At 38.1% G+C, this 17,500-nt stretch overlaps 1 protein-coding gene across 1 annotated transcript in view; it reads right to left on the reverse strand.

Annotated features, from left to right (window-relative positions):
• Nucleotides 1-17,500, reverse strand: part of LOC131773435 (uncharacterized) — a 55,367-nt gene that overhangs the window by 23,023 nt on the left and 14,844 nt on the right. Inside the window, exons 16-45 of the mRNA XM_066165210.1 lie at nucleotides 16,858-17,148; nucleotides 16,174-16,578; nucleotides 15,469-15,578; nucleotides 14,657-14,948; nucleotides 14,167-14,363; nucleotides 13,714-13,883; nucleotides 13,443-13,615; nucleotides 12,998-13,078; nucleotides 12,192-12,367; nucleotides 11,375-11,447; nucleotides 11,172-11,258; nucleotides 10,598-10,854; nucleotides 10,349-10,457; nucleotides 9,880-10,101; nucleotides 9,637-9,750; nucleotides 9,040-9,120; nucleotides 8,683-8,817; nucleotides 8,061-8,311; nucleotides 7,642-7,741; nucleotides 6,625-6,726; nucleotides 5,823-6,088; nucleotides 5,473-5,578; nucleotides 4,352-4,683; nucleotides 3,898-4,039; nucleotides 3,378-3,700; nucleotides 2,480-2,621; nucleotides 1,973-2,298; nucleotides 1,197-1,350; nucleotides 519-862; nucleotides 3-141 (exon numbers count right to left, since the gene is read on the reverse strand). Of these exons, the coding sequence (XP_066021307.1) occupies nucleotides 3-141; nucleotides 519-862; nucleotides 1,197-1,350; nucleotides 1,973-2,298; nucleotides 2,480-2,621; nucleotides 3,378-3,700; nucleotides 3,898-4,039; nucleotides 4,352-4,683; nucleotides 5,473-5,578; nucleotides 5,823-6,088; nucleotides 6,625-6,726; nucleotides 7,642-7,741; nucleotides 8,061-8,311; nucleotides 8,683-8,817; nucleotides 9,040-9,120; nucleotides 9,637-9,750; nucleotides 9,880-10,101; nucleotides 10,349-10,457; nucleotides 10,598-10,854; nucleotides 11,172-11,258; nucleotides 11,375-11,447; nucleotides 12,192-12,367; nucleotides 12,998-13,078; nucleotides 13,443-13,615; nucleotides 13,714-13,883; nucleotides 14,167-14,363; nucleotides 14,657-14,948; nucleotides 15,469-15,578; nucleotides 16,174-16,578; nucleotides 16,858-17,148 (5,700 nt within the window). The remainder of the gene's footprint in view (nucleotides 1-2; nucleotides 142-518; nucleotides 863-1,196; nucleotides 1,351-1,972; nucleotides 2,299-2,479; nucleotides 2,622-3,377; nucleotides 3,701-3,897; nucleotides 4,040-4,351; nucleotides 4,684-5,472; nucleotides 5,579-5,822; nucleotides 6,089-6,624; nucleotides 6,727-7,641; nucleotides 7,742-8,060; nucleotides 8,312-8,682; nucleotides 8,818-9,039; nucleotides 9,121-9,636; nucleotides 9,751-9,879; nucleotides 10,102-10,348; nucleotides 10,458-10,597; nucleotides 10,855-11,171; nucleotides 11,259-11,374; nucleotides 11,448-12,191; nucleotides 12,368-12,997; nucleotides 13,079-13,442; nucleotides 13,616-13,713; nucleotides 13,884-14,166; nucleotides 14,364-14,656; nucleotides 14,949-15,468; nucleotides 15,579-16,173; nucleotides 16,579-16,857; nucleotides 17,149-17,500) is intronic.

Below are 17,500 nucleotides of genomic sequence, written 5' to 3' on the forward strand. Positions count from 1 at the left end.
ACCTCGACAGCCGTAAAGCTCTATCCTCATTGAAATGTGGTTAAACCAAACCTGAGGTCGAAAGCGGACGAAGCGTGCTTTGATGGGTGGCTCTAGCTCATGAAAAACTATAGTGCTTCTATCTGAGTTACCATCAAACTCCTAGGAGAGAGAATTGGAAAAATGTTAATAACCCAAGGATATAATATGTTCCTCTAAACACACTTTTGAGTCAGCTACATTGTAGGAGGTCATTTAAAGATATGAAAGATTTTTGTTTCCCCAATATCTGTCTCCAAGTTTTGTCATCTTTTATTTTTATGCTGTCTATGAAATGAAACCTTGACTTTATTCATATAATTTTGAGTTACATTGCATTACTATTATTTGTGTGGTTTTCCTTAAGGAACTAAAGCGGAATTTTGAAGTAAGTAATAACGAAAGAATATTGGAATATGTAAGGAGGAAAACCAACAGGTAAGCCACCAGATTATTTCGTTAATTAAAGAGAACTATTTAAATGCATTAAATTTCTTTACCTTATCTATATTTTTTCCTTTTCCCTTATAAAACTGAAGTTTGGCTTCATCATTACCATACTGCAGCTTGTATTTGATTACCCACTGGCTATAGTCATCCCTCCCCTGTGTTCCTACACGCGTAACTTTGGCGTACTGACTACCTAGATCCACCTGAAGCCATTGCTGATTATCGTTTCTCTTAGCTGACCAAGCTCCAGATTTCGCAATTGCTTTAAAGTCCAGTCTGGCTTGAGACGCAGCATGGTTATAGTCCCAGATGGAATAGGCTGTGATTTGTGCATCAGCGATTGCACCATTTTCCATGCCAAGAGCTTGTTGACAGTCTGATATGTTAATGGATACTACAGAAAGGAAAACCAGGGTCTAATGGGCTTGAATGAAGGGTAAGATATACGCGAACAGTTTTGGTCTTCTTCACAACTTATTTGCTCATAATCCACATATAGAATTCTCCACTTAAAATAAAAATTCCAAATGGAATTTTTTATGCTGTCTACCTTCTCCACATTACTTTATTTTCTAATAACTTTTTTGGCAACAGAAGGAGATTTAAGCAAATTATAAATACAGCACATCAACTAAGAACAAGAGATCACTTGAGAGGCGATTTCAAAACGCAACAATTTAAAAACCCTGCACACGCCTAGTCGGTTTAAATGTAAATACACTCCTTACCCCCATTGATCTCTTCCAGACAACCATAAAGCTCTGTCCTCATGGAAATGTGGCGGTACCAGGCCTGTGGTCGAATTCGGATATAGCGAGCTTTGATTGGTGAGTTGATTTTATTGTAAACAACGGTATCACGGTCTCTGTTTCCATCAAAATGCTGCATGAAAAGGCATTAGAATATAATTCTCAAAAATTCTGCAGGTATCAATAAATTTCATCTCCCCAACCAAAACGTATTTGAAGAATTACGTAACAGTCCGCATTTTCAGCTTTGATAGACTTTCCTAGGTAAAAAATTTTAGAATTTGAAGGTATCCAAGACTAGTTATGGAAGCTGCCATTTAAAAACTCTTTTGTAAACCCAGTCGGCAACTTTTTGTAAACTGTGAATTTCAGTTCCTGCCTTTGGGTCGAAGTTTGGGAAAACTCTGCAGCGAAGGATCTAGTTGGTAACATGATCCAGATTCCCCTTTCAATTAGACAATTTTTGGAAATTGTATGACACCAAAATTCTTATAACCATAGGATGTAGCACCTTAGTATTTATCTGGATGATTTCATTTGGAGTGTAAACCTGATTGGCCATGGTTTCAGGTTGCGCAATGGGTCAAAACGTCAAAGCAATGTAACAGAGCATTTTTTATGGTTCATCCCGATGCGATATCCCGCTCCGAAAACTAAATATCATTTGCGTTAAAACGTCAGCATTAAAAAGTCTGTTTCTAATGCCTAAACTTTCTTCATTGAAAAGTGTACTAAAGGTGTAACGTAATATTAACCTTTTCCGTCGTTGTTCCAGCTTCCTTGTGGGATTGGAAAATTTTACTATCGTTGCTGTACCACAATGTAAACCGTGTTACCCATTGATCGTGAGCATTTCTACCTTGTGTGGCAATTCTTGTAACTTTCATGTGTGGACTACACAGATCAATCTGGAGCCATTGATGTATATCATTATCTCGTGATGACCAGGACCCTGCTATCCATGTCCCTTTCTGATCTAGTCTACCCTGCCAAGCCTCATAATAATTATCCCAATGCGAAGAGGCGCTTATGTGTCTATCGGGAATTGCACCATTCTTCATACCTAGAGCTTCCTGACATTCTGGAGGTAAACGAAAAGATGACAAAAACTAGATTAAAAACGACCCATAAAATAGTATGAATGTCAGAGGCCCTAAAAATATGAAACAACCAAGAATAAAGGTAGGGTCCTGCAAAGGACCCTAGAAAATTTTCGATCTACAAAAGGCCAAATAACTCCGATACATCAAAATGTTGCCCACCATGAAGACAGCCATACAGCTCCACCCTCATTGAGATGTGGTTTTGCCAAGCCTCTGGGCAAAAACGAACGAAACGGGCATCGATAGGCGGTTTTAATTGATGAAAAACAACCGTATCACGGTCGTTGTTTCCAGAAAAATCCTATGGAGGTAAAAAGATAGTCATTCGTGTAAAGTTGAACGATTACATGAAAAACTATTCTAAATTCACCTGAGCTCGCAGAGATCCGGATTAATATTATCCCTCACTTAAGAACCACCGTATTCTCATTTTTTATGGTTTTTTCGCACTTCGTTCATCTTTCTGTATGTGATCGGGCTGATACCGCCTGTTTTTGTATTTATTATTTTTATTATCATTACCATCAATATCATTATTATCATTACTTTGAAATCAGCAACTGAAAATGTCGCTTTTCAAAGTCAGAAACCATTAGGTCGACATTAAAAGGATACATTTATTCAGAGAGCGTTTTCGCAGCCATTCCTTATGCCCCTGAAACTTCAAAACTACTTTGAAGTAAAATTTATTTATCTAAACCAATGAGAAACAAAAGAAAATAGTGATTTTATTACCTCTTATCTGTTAGTCAAACGCTGGTTTTGACATTGAACCAGCTTAATCTATATTTTCTTGTGCTAGCTCACGACAAGCAAGGATTCGAATGGAGGCTGGTCGTGTATTAAAATTGCTGCGTGTTTTCCGTTGAACTCTTAGGTCCAAGGGCCAGCTTGGATGGAAGTTACATTAACTTTATCAAAGTTGCCAAACTGTGAGCAATGCCAGAAACATATAACTTGGTCTGGTCGCTTAGAATTTCCCTCCTAATCCAGACCCTATTTCACAACTTTCAATGTTGTTTGAGGTTTTCCAAAGAGAAAGATTATTTTCGCTTACCTTTTCCTCACCTTGATCCTTGTAGTACTGAAAATACAATCCATCATTACCATATTGAAGCTTGTAACTGGTAACCCATTGGTCGGCATCTTGCCTTCCTTGAGTAGCTACACCTGTAACTTTAGTATCGTTGGCTCCAAGATCAATCTGAAGCCATTGGTGTGAATTCTTTGCAGAAGCTGTCCAGCTTCCCTTCATGCGACCAGAGGCTTTAATTGATAATCTCCCACGGCTAGCGATAGAGTTGCCATCCCAGTTGGAAGAGGCACGAATTTGCCCATCGGAGATTTCATTGTTTTCCATACCCAGAGCTTTCTGGCATTCTATTTGAGAATGGAGGTGACACATCGTTTTGCTTATCAAAATCTATAATTATTCTTTTTCGGAATATTATTCCTTTTTTGTTTTGTTTTCAATTCTGTTTTATTTTGGTTTCTTTTGAGGATATCCTGGCTCAATAAAAAGAGTTTCACATTTTTTTAAATTTGAATATGAAATCATACACTTTTGACTAACATACCTTTCTGATGACCATACAACTCAACTCTCATTGATATCTGCCCATGCCAAGCCTCTGGTTGAAAGCGAATGAATCGTGCTCTGATAGGAAACTTAAGTTCGTGATAAACAACAGAATCCTGGTCTTTGTTTCCAGCGAAATCCTACATTAGCAAAATAGTGAATCTTTAAAGCACTAATCACACGAGGTCAGCATGTGATAACTAAAAGTGTTCAGCCATAACGATTACGCACATTCAGTTTCTTAAGTATGTTGTCTCAGTGTCATTGATTCTGAAAGTTGAATCAAGTATGTTAGGACTTATCTTGTCCATGCTTAAAACACTTTTAAGAGTTGATACAGCTATTGCTGGGTAAAAAAACAGTTAAGTGAGCTATACTATGTTGGTTGATGTCACCTAAAAAAATGAACAATAAACATAAAGAGTGGGCAGCACAATGGATTTCGTGCACACCTTAAAAGCGGTATGTCCAGGTTCCTTGTAGAACTGGAAGTTTACCCCATCGCTGCTGTACTGTAACTTATATTTCGTTACCCACTGGGCGTGCCGTCCGTTTCTCCCTTGTGTCGCAACACCCGTGACTCTGATGTTATTATTACGCAGATCAATCTGGAGCCACTGGCTGTTGTCATTTGTGCCGGCGGTCCAAGCGCCTGCCTTTACTGAAGTTGCATTTAAGTTTAGACGGCCTCGGCTGGCAGCATGAACCTCGTCCATTGATGATAAAGAACTAATTTGCGTGTCTACTATTTCACCATTTTGCATTCCAAGGGGTTCGTCAATATCTAGAGGTTTTATGACATTAATTACTCATGGATTTAAATGGTAGGACAGTTAAAAGCGTCACATTTATAGATAAACGTATAATTTAGTGCTAACTTGACGAACAGCATTCCCTTCAAGTAAAGTATACGTCAGAGGGAGGCGATTTTGTAAAGTAAGATACACGGTTTAACGACTTTTAAAACAAAGTGAATTTTGAGCTATTAGTATAGAGTTTTGTGTAATAAATGAGTCGTCCTTAAGACAGGGCGTGAAATTAACTTTTTTTTCTGATAGCCACTTGGCTCCTAAATTCTTCAAAGCGGTAGCCAATTCAAAAAAAGTTGGTCGCCATTTTCAAAGACAAACAAAATCTTTCTTTACGCTGTCAACGTTCTAGATAGACCCTCCAAAATTAAGTTAGGGAAAAGATCTTTAACGTGCTACAAAGTGGACACTAGGATGGATGATATACAACGTTCAGGCTCATCTAAATCCAAGATGGCGTCTAGTTATCGATCGAGATGCATGTGCTACGTTTTGGAAACAAACTTAACGAGGAAGTTTGCCGCGGATTTATCGTTGCAAATCTTTTTAATTCACTATGTCTCTTGGTAAGGTTATGATGAAACGTTCTAGTCGCCAATTTGGCGACTAACTTTCAGGATTTGGTCGCCAAAGTGAAAAATTTAGTCGCATTGGCGCCTGTATTAGGCGCAATTTCACGCCCTGCCTTAAGGTAGTCTGCGCTCAGCATTAAACAAAATAAATTTACAAAACCTAGTTTTCAAGTCATATACATGTAAACTCACCATTTTGTCGCCAAGAAATTGGGTCACAAGTCCCTTTTGAAAAGGAAACTTGTTCAATGGCCAGAATTTGGTGACCAAACTCTTCATAAATACCAAAGAATTCTAGCTGTATTGTGTTTAAAGAAAATGTTTATACATAAGTCACAAGCGTAGGAATTTCTTACTACATTAATGCTAGGGGAGTGTACTTCATAGGACATTAATCAGTCTGAAACAATTGATAAAGGATGCTTGTAATAGGAAAAAAGTGAACTTGTATACCTAGAGGCTGAATAAGTATCTCAAAACGTCATTACAGCCCGCAAAAATTTCTTCTCACAAGTCTACTAGGAAGAATTACATTTTGGTACCTTTGCTTTGCTGTAATTGCTTGGTAACGGTATCTGAGTATAATTTGTCGCACTTGCCACTTCATCCACAAAGAAGATCAGTGTGGATAGGTTCGATATTAACGACTGCAGAAGAACATGTAACGACGATTTGTACCAGTTTGTGGCACCAATGAAATACCATAAGCGGACGCACTTCCATTCGTGAGTGTTTATAATTGGGGACGAGAGTGTATAAGGCACTTCAGACGCTCCGGCGCGGAGAAAAATAAATGATACACCTGGACCTAACAGTGACGTAAAAAATTAACTGCAACTATTTGATTATGGTCTGAAAGAGGTTAAGCGATTTCACATATGAGACATTTCAATATGTTAAGTGCTGATGTCTGCTAATCGGTCAACAGTCCGTCACTGGTTCAGTTTGTCAGTCATTCAGTCAGTTTGTAAGCAAGTCAGTCTGTCAGCCGCTCACCTATCCTGTCAGCAGGTATGTGCAGTGTGGATTGCCCAGTGTTTAATCAGTAAAGATTTTATACTGTGTTATTTCTATTCTAAAATATTTGAAGTAGAAAGCAGTCATAAAGTAAACGTTTGAAGTTGTCTATCAGTATCATGTCCATTTAATGGATGATTCGATTGAGGCACTGAGTCACTGAATTTCTTTTATATTCCAAGCTTTTGCCGCTCTACACAATCGATGCCTTACTTGGATCGGCAAAAGCTTGGAATAAAAAAGATAAACAGCAGCTCAAGGCCTCAATCAATATAAACCTTATTACAACTTCTCAGCCCACAAAAATTGAATGAATAAAAATCCTACCGTAATTTAGTAAATCTGAGTTAGGTAAGTGTTTAGAGAGAGTCCATCCTTCCCCAGTCTCCCAATCACACGTATCCTCTCTAAAACTGCAGTCTGGACTACCTAAAGATTGAAAGAAAATGATAGAAACCTTTTTCAAGTTTTGTCGAATTCATAGTTTCTATCTCAGAAGAACGAATGGAACTCAGTGGTTAGGTTTAGTAGTCTCCTACCATAAATCAGACCCTCTTGAGGGTTTTTCTCCGTGCGTTTGGCTGACACCGTTTTTCAGGTACAGGTGTCTTTTTCAAAACTAAAACGGGTTGAGTTCGATGCGTATATTTGACAACGGATTCTGTGCCATAACCAGCTGTTGACAAATATATGTTGAACGAAACACCTTCGATTTTAAAATAAATCCTCGTAAGGACGGTAATATACTTAAAGTTAAATTGGTTTGGTCGATGTTACATTGAAACAGCAAAGTTTGTTAACCTAAGACTACTCTCCCACGAAGATTTATAGATGTCCAATCGGTCTAACTTGCGCTTACACTATGCTAAGGCAGATCTCGAATTTTTGCAGTCCGTAAAGTTACAGCCACATTTAGTGGCACAAGCACGTTTGATCTGCGAATTAGTCATAGACTCACGCAAGCGCACAACTTTATACACTTTTACGTGTACTCATAAATTGCCATGTGCCCTTGTGTAAAGTGCAGCTGTTCGCTTATGCAAAGTATGATTTATCTTTTCAGGTGAACGAGAATACCGTGACGGACGGACGACGAATATCGCCTTACAACGAAAATTGTCTAACCGAACAGGTTACCAAATTTGCTGAGGTATGGGGCTACGCTAAGTGCGCTGCAGGCTCCGCTATTTTTGTAATTTTTTATTAGAATATCACTAAAGAGGCAGCCTCGAAATATTTCAGATTCTAAAAAGAACTGTAGCGGCGTTAAAAATCATTTCAAGTAACGTCTTTGCTGCAAATAAACCATTGCTTTGCTTTCCCCTTAGGCGTTTTAATCCAAACCTTGTGCAATAATCTTCTTACAGTTTCCATCCAGTACAGACATATCATCTATTGCAATGTCACCTTCACTTCCATCACTAGTCGTTCCTTCTATGACAAACTTTGCAAACAGCATAAAAAATATACATATAATTTGTGACCACATTCTCATTAACGTTATCGATCTCCACATAAGTCAAAGTACGTAAAAAAAAAGAAAGAGAGTTACCAAGAGCGGCTCATCACCAAGCCAAGATCAGCGCATTAAATTAACCCGTCTTGAAATATTCCGATCAATATACACTTATGTGCATGCTTTGGCAAATGTTTTTTAAATTAGATTTTCAGAGAATGAGACCAGTTCCAGCCGAAAAAAATATAAGTAAAGATTACAGTTTCAAACTAAAGTTACGGCAGTTTGGAAGCTTAGCGTAACTTACCCTATGAGCCCTTTCACTGATCAGAGAAAATTGACCAAACTTCCAGCGATCCCCTTGATCGCTTGACAGTCTCCAAACCAATGTCTTGGATTGATTAGTCTTCAGATAAAAGCTCAGGTTACCGATATCTGACCCGTACATATGATACCAAAACTGAACACAAGCTGACTGGTTTGGTTCCATCCATTTGCTTAACAACCTTGCTACGTCCCCAAAGCGTTGCGGAGAAGCTTCGATATAGATATACGACCCTATGAAGTAACAAATGTTCTCCATTACTTTCTTTGTGTAATTTATGCCATGTTCCCTTTTTTGTGAGAGCATCGAGGAAAGTTTGAGTGATCGCAAAGCAAAAGTGTACGCGTGATTGTAGAAAGCTTGTCATGACGCCATTTCTCGATTTTCAGTTGATATTATTCAACAACACTCCGGCGCCAAACAAATATAAGACACAACTTTCCCAACACAGACGTCACAAGAGGAATGTGCCTTCGTACTAATTTGGGTGTACTGCACCATGCAAAACAAGTTAGGTCAGGATTTTATGTGAGATTCACTACTTTAACTTGATTAACATTATTTTTTTTCCTACGTAGGACGAACATTTCATTTCACCTCTTACCGTCTTTTAACGTGCTATGATCGTAACTTGGCCCAGTCTTCTCCGTTCGTGTTTCACCTGAAGCTGTGGTCCATTGGAAAGTGGCATTCATATCCGGAGTGAGTTGGCACAAGTCATTTTCGAAATTGCAAAAACCTGTTTGTAATTACAGCAATTAGGAAATGCCTCATGGGTTTTCGTGACTCACGATAAATAACTATAGAAATTCATTGGTCTGCATTCTTTCTTCGTTCCCCTGACGCTACAGTGACAAGCCATCGCTGGCGCATGTGCCTTACAATTACCAATATTCTTGTCTCTGCGCTAAATTTGAGTTTATTTAGACGCTATATTGGCAACACAAAGCTATGCACTTACTTCTGAAAGATTTACATCTTGTTGGTCCTTTGGACTCTTTGGATGAGCACGCTAAGTCGTTAAGGCGGCATTTCCCAGATCCTGTAAGGCACGTAATCGACTCCATGAAACATGCTACCTACTTCCTTGTCAACCTCCAAGGATTAATTCGGCCAATTGATGACGACATAATTAAATATTTGTTGTGAATTTGGTTCCAAGTAAACGAAAGCTTCCTTCCCTAGTAGATTCTTATTTGCTTTTCTTATTTCTTATTTCTAAGATTCTTATTTCTTTTCATAAGAATTCGATCAGGACAAAAATTTACATATTGGACACCTCTCGCAGTTAGAACATTTCTTGAAACATCGCTGTCGTCCATTACGCCAGTAGACACGAAAATAATAACCATAATTTCACGAAGACGCAGCTTTGATCTGAAACACCTTGTGATCATGTCCATCTGTGGCTCACATAGCCTATTTTGTGATCTTTCAGCGATAAATGGATTACGAAGAGATCAAAACAGAGGCCTGAAATCTCAGGCCTTCGATACAAGAACGTGTAATTTCAAAAAATAAATTTTGTTGGTTAAGACGTTTTCTATGCCTTACTTACCGCATACTGATGGTGTGTTAGTTGCATCCTTGCAGGAAGGCTCTCGAATACAGGTCTCTGACCAAGCAATGCATGATCCATCAAGACAGTGATGCTTAAAGTGGCACTTATTTCCTAAAAAGCATTAATTCCAAACTATGTGGAAATGCAACTAAGCATATATAGATGGGAAGGGAAAAGAGTGAGTTTCACTCTAATTAAATCAAGACTCAAAAAGTGGATGGCAAAGGAATATTTACTCACGGCAGTTATTTTCATCATCCCCATTAGAGCAGTCATTTATACCGTTACATACAGCTGATGCTGGAAGACATTTTCCATCCAGACAAGCGAACTTATTGTAGGGACATTCACAATTATCTTCATCTGAATCATCAGTACAAGCAGAGTCGCCATCACATCGCAAATTTTCCTTGACACATTCGCCATTCTTGCATTGAAACTGTTTATTCCCGCAACTAAAACCTGAAAATCCAATGTGATCAATAAAAGCTAAGAAAACCTACGATTTTTTCCTTTCTTCCTCCTTTATCATCCATCAGATGCGTGCAAACTTAATGTACCTTTTTATTTTATCTGAATTCAAAGAATCGGTGATGTCAGTGATAATTGTTCCCTTTTTTTTGGTTAACTTTAATAACTCTATCTTGTCATGTTCAAAATCAGCAACACACAAAAAAAAAGTGAAGAAAAGAAAACCGGCAAATATAACCTGGTTTCGCAAAGTATGGTAGCAAGTCACATTTCTCGGTAGTTACAGTCACGTTCTTGATTGCTGCATTTACTTGGTTATGAAGAAAGCCTTCTCCCTCAAATATAATCTAGACAAAGAGATTAATAATGTAGGCATCATCACCTATCATAGCAAATGTCAAAGATTCATTTAAAAATTATGAAATATGAACTCCAGAAATAAATGAAGAGTTCAATCGAATAAATTTCATCGTCATAACTTTCTGACCTGAACTGCTGCTGCGCCGGGCAAAGACACCTCAGCCGCAGACCATTCTTTACCATGGTATCCCCTAAGCTGCCATGTTAAAATTAGCTCCTCTTTCCCTGGTTCCCGAAGAAGAACTTTTATGGTTGACTTTGATTTAAAAGGTATACGGTAAGTGAACCGTAAGCACAAGCCAACGACTCGATAAAATGGTTCCCATGGTAATAGTGGACTCTGTAACTGCGCTTTGTGAGGGCCATCAATGTATGCGAAATCGCCTAAGATAAAGATGTGTACAGTGAATTTCATAGAATGAAACGTTTTTTAATACGTTTTTCTATTCGTTGCGACGTTTAACCAAAAAGATTCTGAATTTAGGATCAGAGTCTGCCAATTGAATTCAGATCTCCTCAATTTCAGTCTCATTGTTCAAACTTCATTTCCTTTAGGGAGTGGTTTGTAGCGTAATAATTCTATTCTAAGGATTTTTCTTTGTTAGCAGGAAAAGCAAGTCATTTAAAAAAAAACTTAACTGTTGCTCGTAGCACTGCCCTTCTTTTCTTAAGCTTACTGAAGTATTTTATAGATTTCGTACCAGGAAAGAGCTTCCACTCGGAATTTGCATGTAGGCTAGTCCAGTCGCATTTTCCAGACTCGAAGTAGCATTCTTCTAGCACCACCGCTTTTGAGGAAACATAAAAAATAAATCTCCGTTAGCGGTGGTTAAAGAGCAACGCGGCGGATTCACACAGACAAGGTAATTCTTGTAATCCTATATAATACTGTAAAAGGAGATACCTTTAAGATCTACTTGTCCGAAAACTCGCTCCTCGAGAATTTCCTCTGGATGTTCCACGAATGAATAGCTGGCCTGAAAATAATCACAGCGTGTGGGTTAGGTACTACTTCCAGATATGACAGTTTCCAGTTCAGTGAGGCTTATCGTTCGTGCATGCACCATGTTGCTTTACCTCAAGGCCGTGTTCTTCTCAAATAAAAGGTTTGTAATCATACAACCTGATTAGTGCAAAAGAAATGCACTACTCTCGTTCGTTTCAAGATGTAGTGTAGGACACAAAGTTTCGACTACATACGTTTTACTTCTATTTTTAGGGTGATGGGGTCGACACACTCTTAAATAGTTAAAGACCAATGTATTTCTACTTATGCCGATGACAAGTTAAAAAAAAAAACAGTGATAAAAACAATCCCCTACAATTTCAAAATTTATCATTCATTTACTTCATCATGATTCATATTCTTGTCAAATTTTATAAATTGTTATAAACGAGGGAAGACGTTGCCTGAACTTAAAGGCTTTAATCACCAAATCTCTGACTAACATGGCGGCCAACTACAACCTTAGAATTGCAGGCTCATGTATATAATTAAGTCTATTCACAGTTTATGTACAATACAACGAATTATGCAACAATTCATATACAACAAAACGAATTATATGTCATGCAACACACGCAGTGTTCAAGTGTCTCAATTAGCTGTCAATCACACCACATAAATAAGCATGGCACGGTGTCTCGTTGATTTTGTTGCCATAAATGTGGTAGGAATCATCACTTAAATGATCACAGCTACTTAAATGAGAGCTTCTTACCTTCACAGTAAAATTTCCAGGTTGACAGATCGTGTTAAAAACTACCTCAAATGATGTGTTAATACAGGACAGGCTCACTGATGAGTTCAGAGTTAGATTTTGTCCGAGGCTTGAGAAGTTCAGTTTCAGTGGACAATCAGGACAATAGACTCCCTCACAGCAAAACTTGTAATATCCTATAATTTGGCCAAACATGTTGTATGATGAACCTATTCTACAGTCTACGTCTTAAAGTTCCATTCGCAAGTTTAAACTGATAGTCTACCGTCCTCCTCTCGTAAAGATGATCCTAACCACGCTTTCCGAGTTAGCAATCATCAAATGCTTATAAAAAGGTTGTTTGAGGCTTTTTCAACTCCTTAGAAATCTCTCTCAAAGGTATTCCTGAATTGGTACATTTCTGAAACGTCACATAGTACCGGCCAAGAACTTTTTTTCAATCACATAATGATAATTTATGCGAAGAAATTGGAACAAAAGAAACTGTTTCTTTTTAGTTCTTTGTTTTTGGTTTTTTGTGTGTTTTTTTGTAATATGTAATTGTAATGGACGCCGAAGTGGCCGTTTTTTCACTGTTTTAGTTAAAAGTATGACTGCAATGACGTTAAGTGAAAACGTTTTTTTTTATGAGTCGTTAAGTACCATTATATCTTATCAAGATCTTTCTTGATAGTAGAGAGCTTCTACTTTCTTTATAATTTAGAGGGGTTGATTCCCACATGATCACTTAAATCTTCCCGATTCCCCATATTTTCAATATAGGTGAGAGAATCCTTGTAGATGTAGGACAATACCAATAAACCAACCTTGTATGAGTAACTTTGACCCAACGAAGGTAGATATCGATGTCTTGTGATTCTTAAGTGACAGTTCTAGATTACGCGTCCCTTTGAAGAGAAACAAAATTTTACACTTCAATCGAAAAAAGCATTGTAAATGACGATATTTGTCTACTAATACATGTCTTTTTTTTTTGTTTCTTTGTTTAATCAGTGGCACCGAACAAAAGAAATTCCAGTAGCTCCTAGGAGAAGTTATGAGCTTCAGCTTCATGGTAAAGATGTCTGGGTCCAAGAGAGAGACATAGATAACTCGTTCTATTGAACAGTCTGTTTTTTTTCTGTGTGTGCTTGTTTGTCTTCTTTTTTATAGTTTGAAACACTTTCCGTTCATGTTTTTCTCCTTAACTTTATTTCCTTGTTCGTTTCCTCTCTCTGCTTTAACCAAATAAACGAATCAGAATCTCCCTACCTGGTTTAGTCCAAAACAGTCTTTCCCCTGTAATAGGCCGTTCATATTCCCCATTTGGGTTACGCATGCCCACAGATATGTGATCGTTGCCGCCTTTTTCCCTACCGAAGATCACCATTCGATAAAAGCGACACTTTTTAAGGACGATTGGCGGAGATGTTTGCTCTGGGTACCTTCAATAACAAAGTAATTAGAGTATATCAGCTCTAAGGATAACTAAAAATGTCACCAAAATAATAACATAGTAATGTACTGCTTGCACATCACTTACTTGTCCCATTGGAGATATTGCGTCCACTTTTTAACGTGAATAATTGGCTTTACACTTTCCCCAGATTCTATTTCAACTCTTCTGAAGCCTGTCTCTGTAACATCGTACTTCCATAACTCACACATATCGTCGCACGCCACATAAAAGGTGTAATTTCCAGTCAGAGAAACCTGAAACAGTGTTTCATAATTGGCCTGTTCGGTCGAATTATAACAAATGTATTTTTTTAATGAAAAAAGCGATAGCACCAACAAATAAACAGCAGCAACACCGACAACAAACTTAATCTTAACATGTCAAAAAGGCAGGATTACAGTGATACCTTCATACTAACTCTTTTAGTTGAGATACTCCCTGCTTTTCAAAAGGAAAAGTGAACCTTACAACGCATCAAAAGCCTTACAATTGATCTCATGTGAGTGCAAAAATACGTTTGCTATGATGAGATTCTACCTGTAGGTAACTTGTCAATCGTTGAACATAGTTCTCTGCCAGATTTATTGGCGCATCAAAATCTCTCAAAATAATCCGGCTTTCAGGTGGACCTTGAATTAGAGGGTGTTCACGCATAGATGATGTCTTTTTGGAGTCATATTCGTATTTATTGTACCATCCTTCACGCAAAACTCCGTGTACCTCTCGGGTCGACTCTATATTAAGTCAAACATTGAACAAATACGTTTACTCGTACAAGCAGAGTAGCCCCCCCCAAAAAGATATCTCCCGTTCATTTTCACTTGAAACAGGCCAAAAATTGCTGAATGAAATAGATGACTAGGATACTCTTACATCGCGTTAGCTCACTTATTTATCAAAAGATAATAAGTGCGAAGGCTGATACCAAAGAATGTAAAATAAGCTAGATTAGCTTCATTCTTTCCCTCACCAAAAAAGCGTCTGGGCAAAAAAAATTAATAAATAAAGGCATCTTTCAATAACTTACCAATTGTTTCCACGGCAACATGGCAGAGAACTAACTTGTCATTATCACCCGTCAACGTTATTTTCACATTATTTCCAAGCGCGGGTGGTGAGCAATCAAAAATGAACTCATGTGTTGTGCCATCATATGCCATCGATTTGGAACATGTTGGAGACAAGCCAGTTTGACTGGTTGTCACACTAACATTGATTATTCCAGAGTCACGTGGACAGCAATCGATTTTGTCAATTATTGAAACAGAAACGACATACAGTTGTTTGTCAAAGGTTCCTTGCCACCAGGGATTTGATTCCTAAACCGACGAGAACGTACTTAGCAATGTATGAAACATAGAGAAACATACTTTATTATATACTCAACAAAATATCGCGTTTCTGATTGGTCAATGATGAATGCATAAATAGGTTATAGAGTGCAATAGAGGTTATAGAGTGCAATACGGAGAAGTTGCCATGGAAACACTGATGGAGTAATTTTGTCGAGAATATAATAAATAAAAAATCGTATGAACCTGCTCGTGCATTTCGTGATTTATGGTCACTCGTGATGTTTTGAAAGTTCTCAAATTGCACTCGCCTACGGCTCGTGCAATTTTGAGAACTTTCAAAACATCACTCGTGCCCATAAATCACGAAATGTACTCGCGTTCATACGATTTCCTATACTTATTCAAACCAGAACAGATGATATTTCTAGTCCATTTATTTTCGTTAAAGGAAAAAAAATTCTGTTGCAGCTTTCGATCCAGAAAGACTGGAAAAACTCAACAACAGATTTAGCACGCGAATTAAGCAACCAATGTCATTACTTACCTTCAAAGAACGAAAGCAAGTAGAGTAAGATCGATCTATGGCAAGGATAGGTTCAAATGGCTGCAACATGCTTGAACTTCGTATCAAACTCCGGTTTGACAATGACTCTTCTATAATTTAATTAAAATGTCACAGCTATATCTAGCAATTAAACTTTTTAATTGTTATGAAAGTTCGAGAGGTTTGAAAAATCGCAAGGACGAGTACAAAGAGGAAGGTTCAGTTGGCAAGCTAGATACTGTTAGAGAATGTTCGGTCTGTTGGAGCTCGACGTAGGTCTAAAGAGAACGTGTACGTTAATTGACCATGGTTATATATATATGACCATCGTGACCATCGTAACCATCGTTTATATACTATAAAATTTGCATAATTCATGTGGCGGTAAATTTAGATGTTTTGTTCAGCTGTTACGCACAACGCTTTGTTTCTGTGACGGCACGAAGACACAGCTTCATTACGTTTGCTAATTGATGGCAATTCAGGTCGGGAGATGATTAGTAATTTTTCTTTAAGGCAGAGGTTGCGTCTTTAACTTGTGCTATTGAGTGAGTTAATCACGAAGCAGGCTTGTCGGGATGAAAGTGTCGTCCCTATGTTTTTTTTTTTTATCTCAATACACACACACACGTGTATATATGAAACTATATTTTAAAAAAAGGAAAAAAGCAGCATTTAACTAAGGAGCTGACCATAGAAACTCACCAGCTCTTTTCTGACACAGTGGGTAACTATTTATTGTACATGTATCACTCTTTATCCGCGATGAGCCAGCTGCTAAATAACCACAGCTACGGGTTTTTTCAATTGTTTTTGGATACCCTGGCTTCCATAACGAGCTATTTAACGGGCTGTCGTCAATCCATGTCCACTCGTCTTTGCTCAACAGGCCAATGAAGAAATTGTTATAATATGGCTTGAAGCGTCTTATTTCTTCTAATAAATTGGAGAAAGTAGATCTCAAACCCTCACGAGTTATCTTGGCCAAGGTTCCACCACTTCGATTGCACCGCTCCAAAGCCTGTTGCCAATTAAGTTCTTTTGGGGGATATATAAAATAGCAACCGCCATGAAGGGGTAAAAAGCCCGGACGGCACCATGATTGAGAAACTTCATGGAAAAGAAACAAAAAATCTTGTCAACAGAACCATCCTATTGTTTTTGATTGTAATACACGTCACAGTTATCAGGGAATTGGAATTGTGAGTTGTTCTGCCTTGAGTTTCAGAATTGGGTCTACTCAGTCGATAAAAGTGCCTCGTTAATGTTTGAAATGTTCTCATCAACGACAATATCAATAATTCAATAATCTTATTTGGCTTTAGTACCGAACTACATAATTGCAAATTGACCCATGAATGCACAGGTGTCAGAAGAAATTTTCCCCACCTCTAAATGCGTAAACATTGTTTGCCCAAGGCCCTCCTTTGCCGTCTTCACTGCATTTATCACTCTTGCCGTACTTATCGAACGTTTCTCCTGCTGTAGCACTGGACAAGCACTGCCCATGATGTTGAATTGCAAACATGCGGAAACCTCTTTTGCGAGCCACAATAGCACACTTTTCAACTGCGCTCTGACGTACACGGTAATTTCCATCCAAGACTGGGTCTGTTCTTTCTAGGTCCGGAACTGCACGAATGGTGGAGTCGTCTCTGTAGCACCCCACATTTACATAATCTATTCAATTAAAACAGTTTCGTCACTGGAAAGTAACTGAGTTTAACTGAACAAATGAGTGACATGCCTGGTGTTTTATCGGTTAGTAAAAAGCATGGCTAATATCTGGTTAAGCGAGACGGTATTATACCGCAACGATCCGAAAAAATCGTGCAGCAAAAACCTGACACTATCGACATGAAAAAGAACTACATTAATGTTGTTGTTTGTATGTTATGCATCACTTATTTGCAAAAATTAGCATCAGTGCATAAGGCAAGGAAAACCTAAAAGAATGCTTCGAGAAAAAGCAGAATCATAGATCAAATACCGCTTGTGAGTCCGAATATTCGTCATTAAGGGAAAGCTTTCG

Source organism: Pocillopora verrucosa, chromosome 4 (genome assembly GCF_036669915.1).
Source record: "Pocillopora verrucosa isolate sample1 chromosome 4, ASM3666991v2, whole genome shotgun sequence".
Lineage (NCBI taxonomy): Eukaryota > Metazoa > Cnidaria > Anthozoa > Scleractinia > Pocilloporidae > Pocillopora > Pocillopora verrucosa.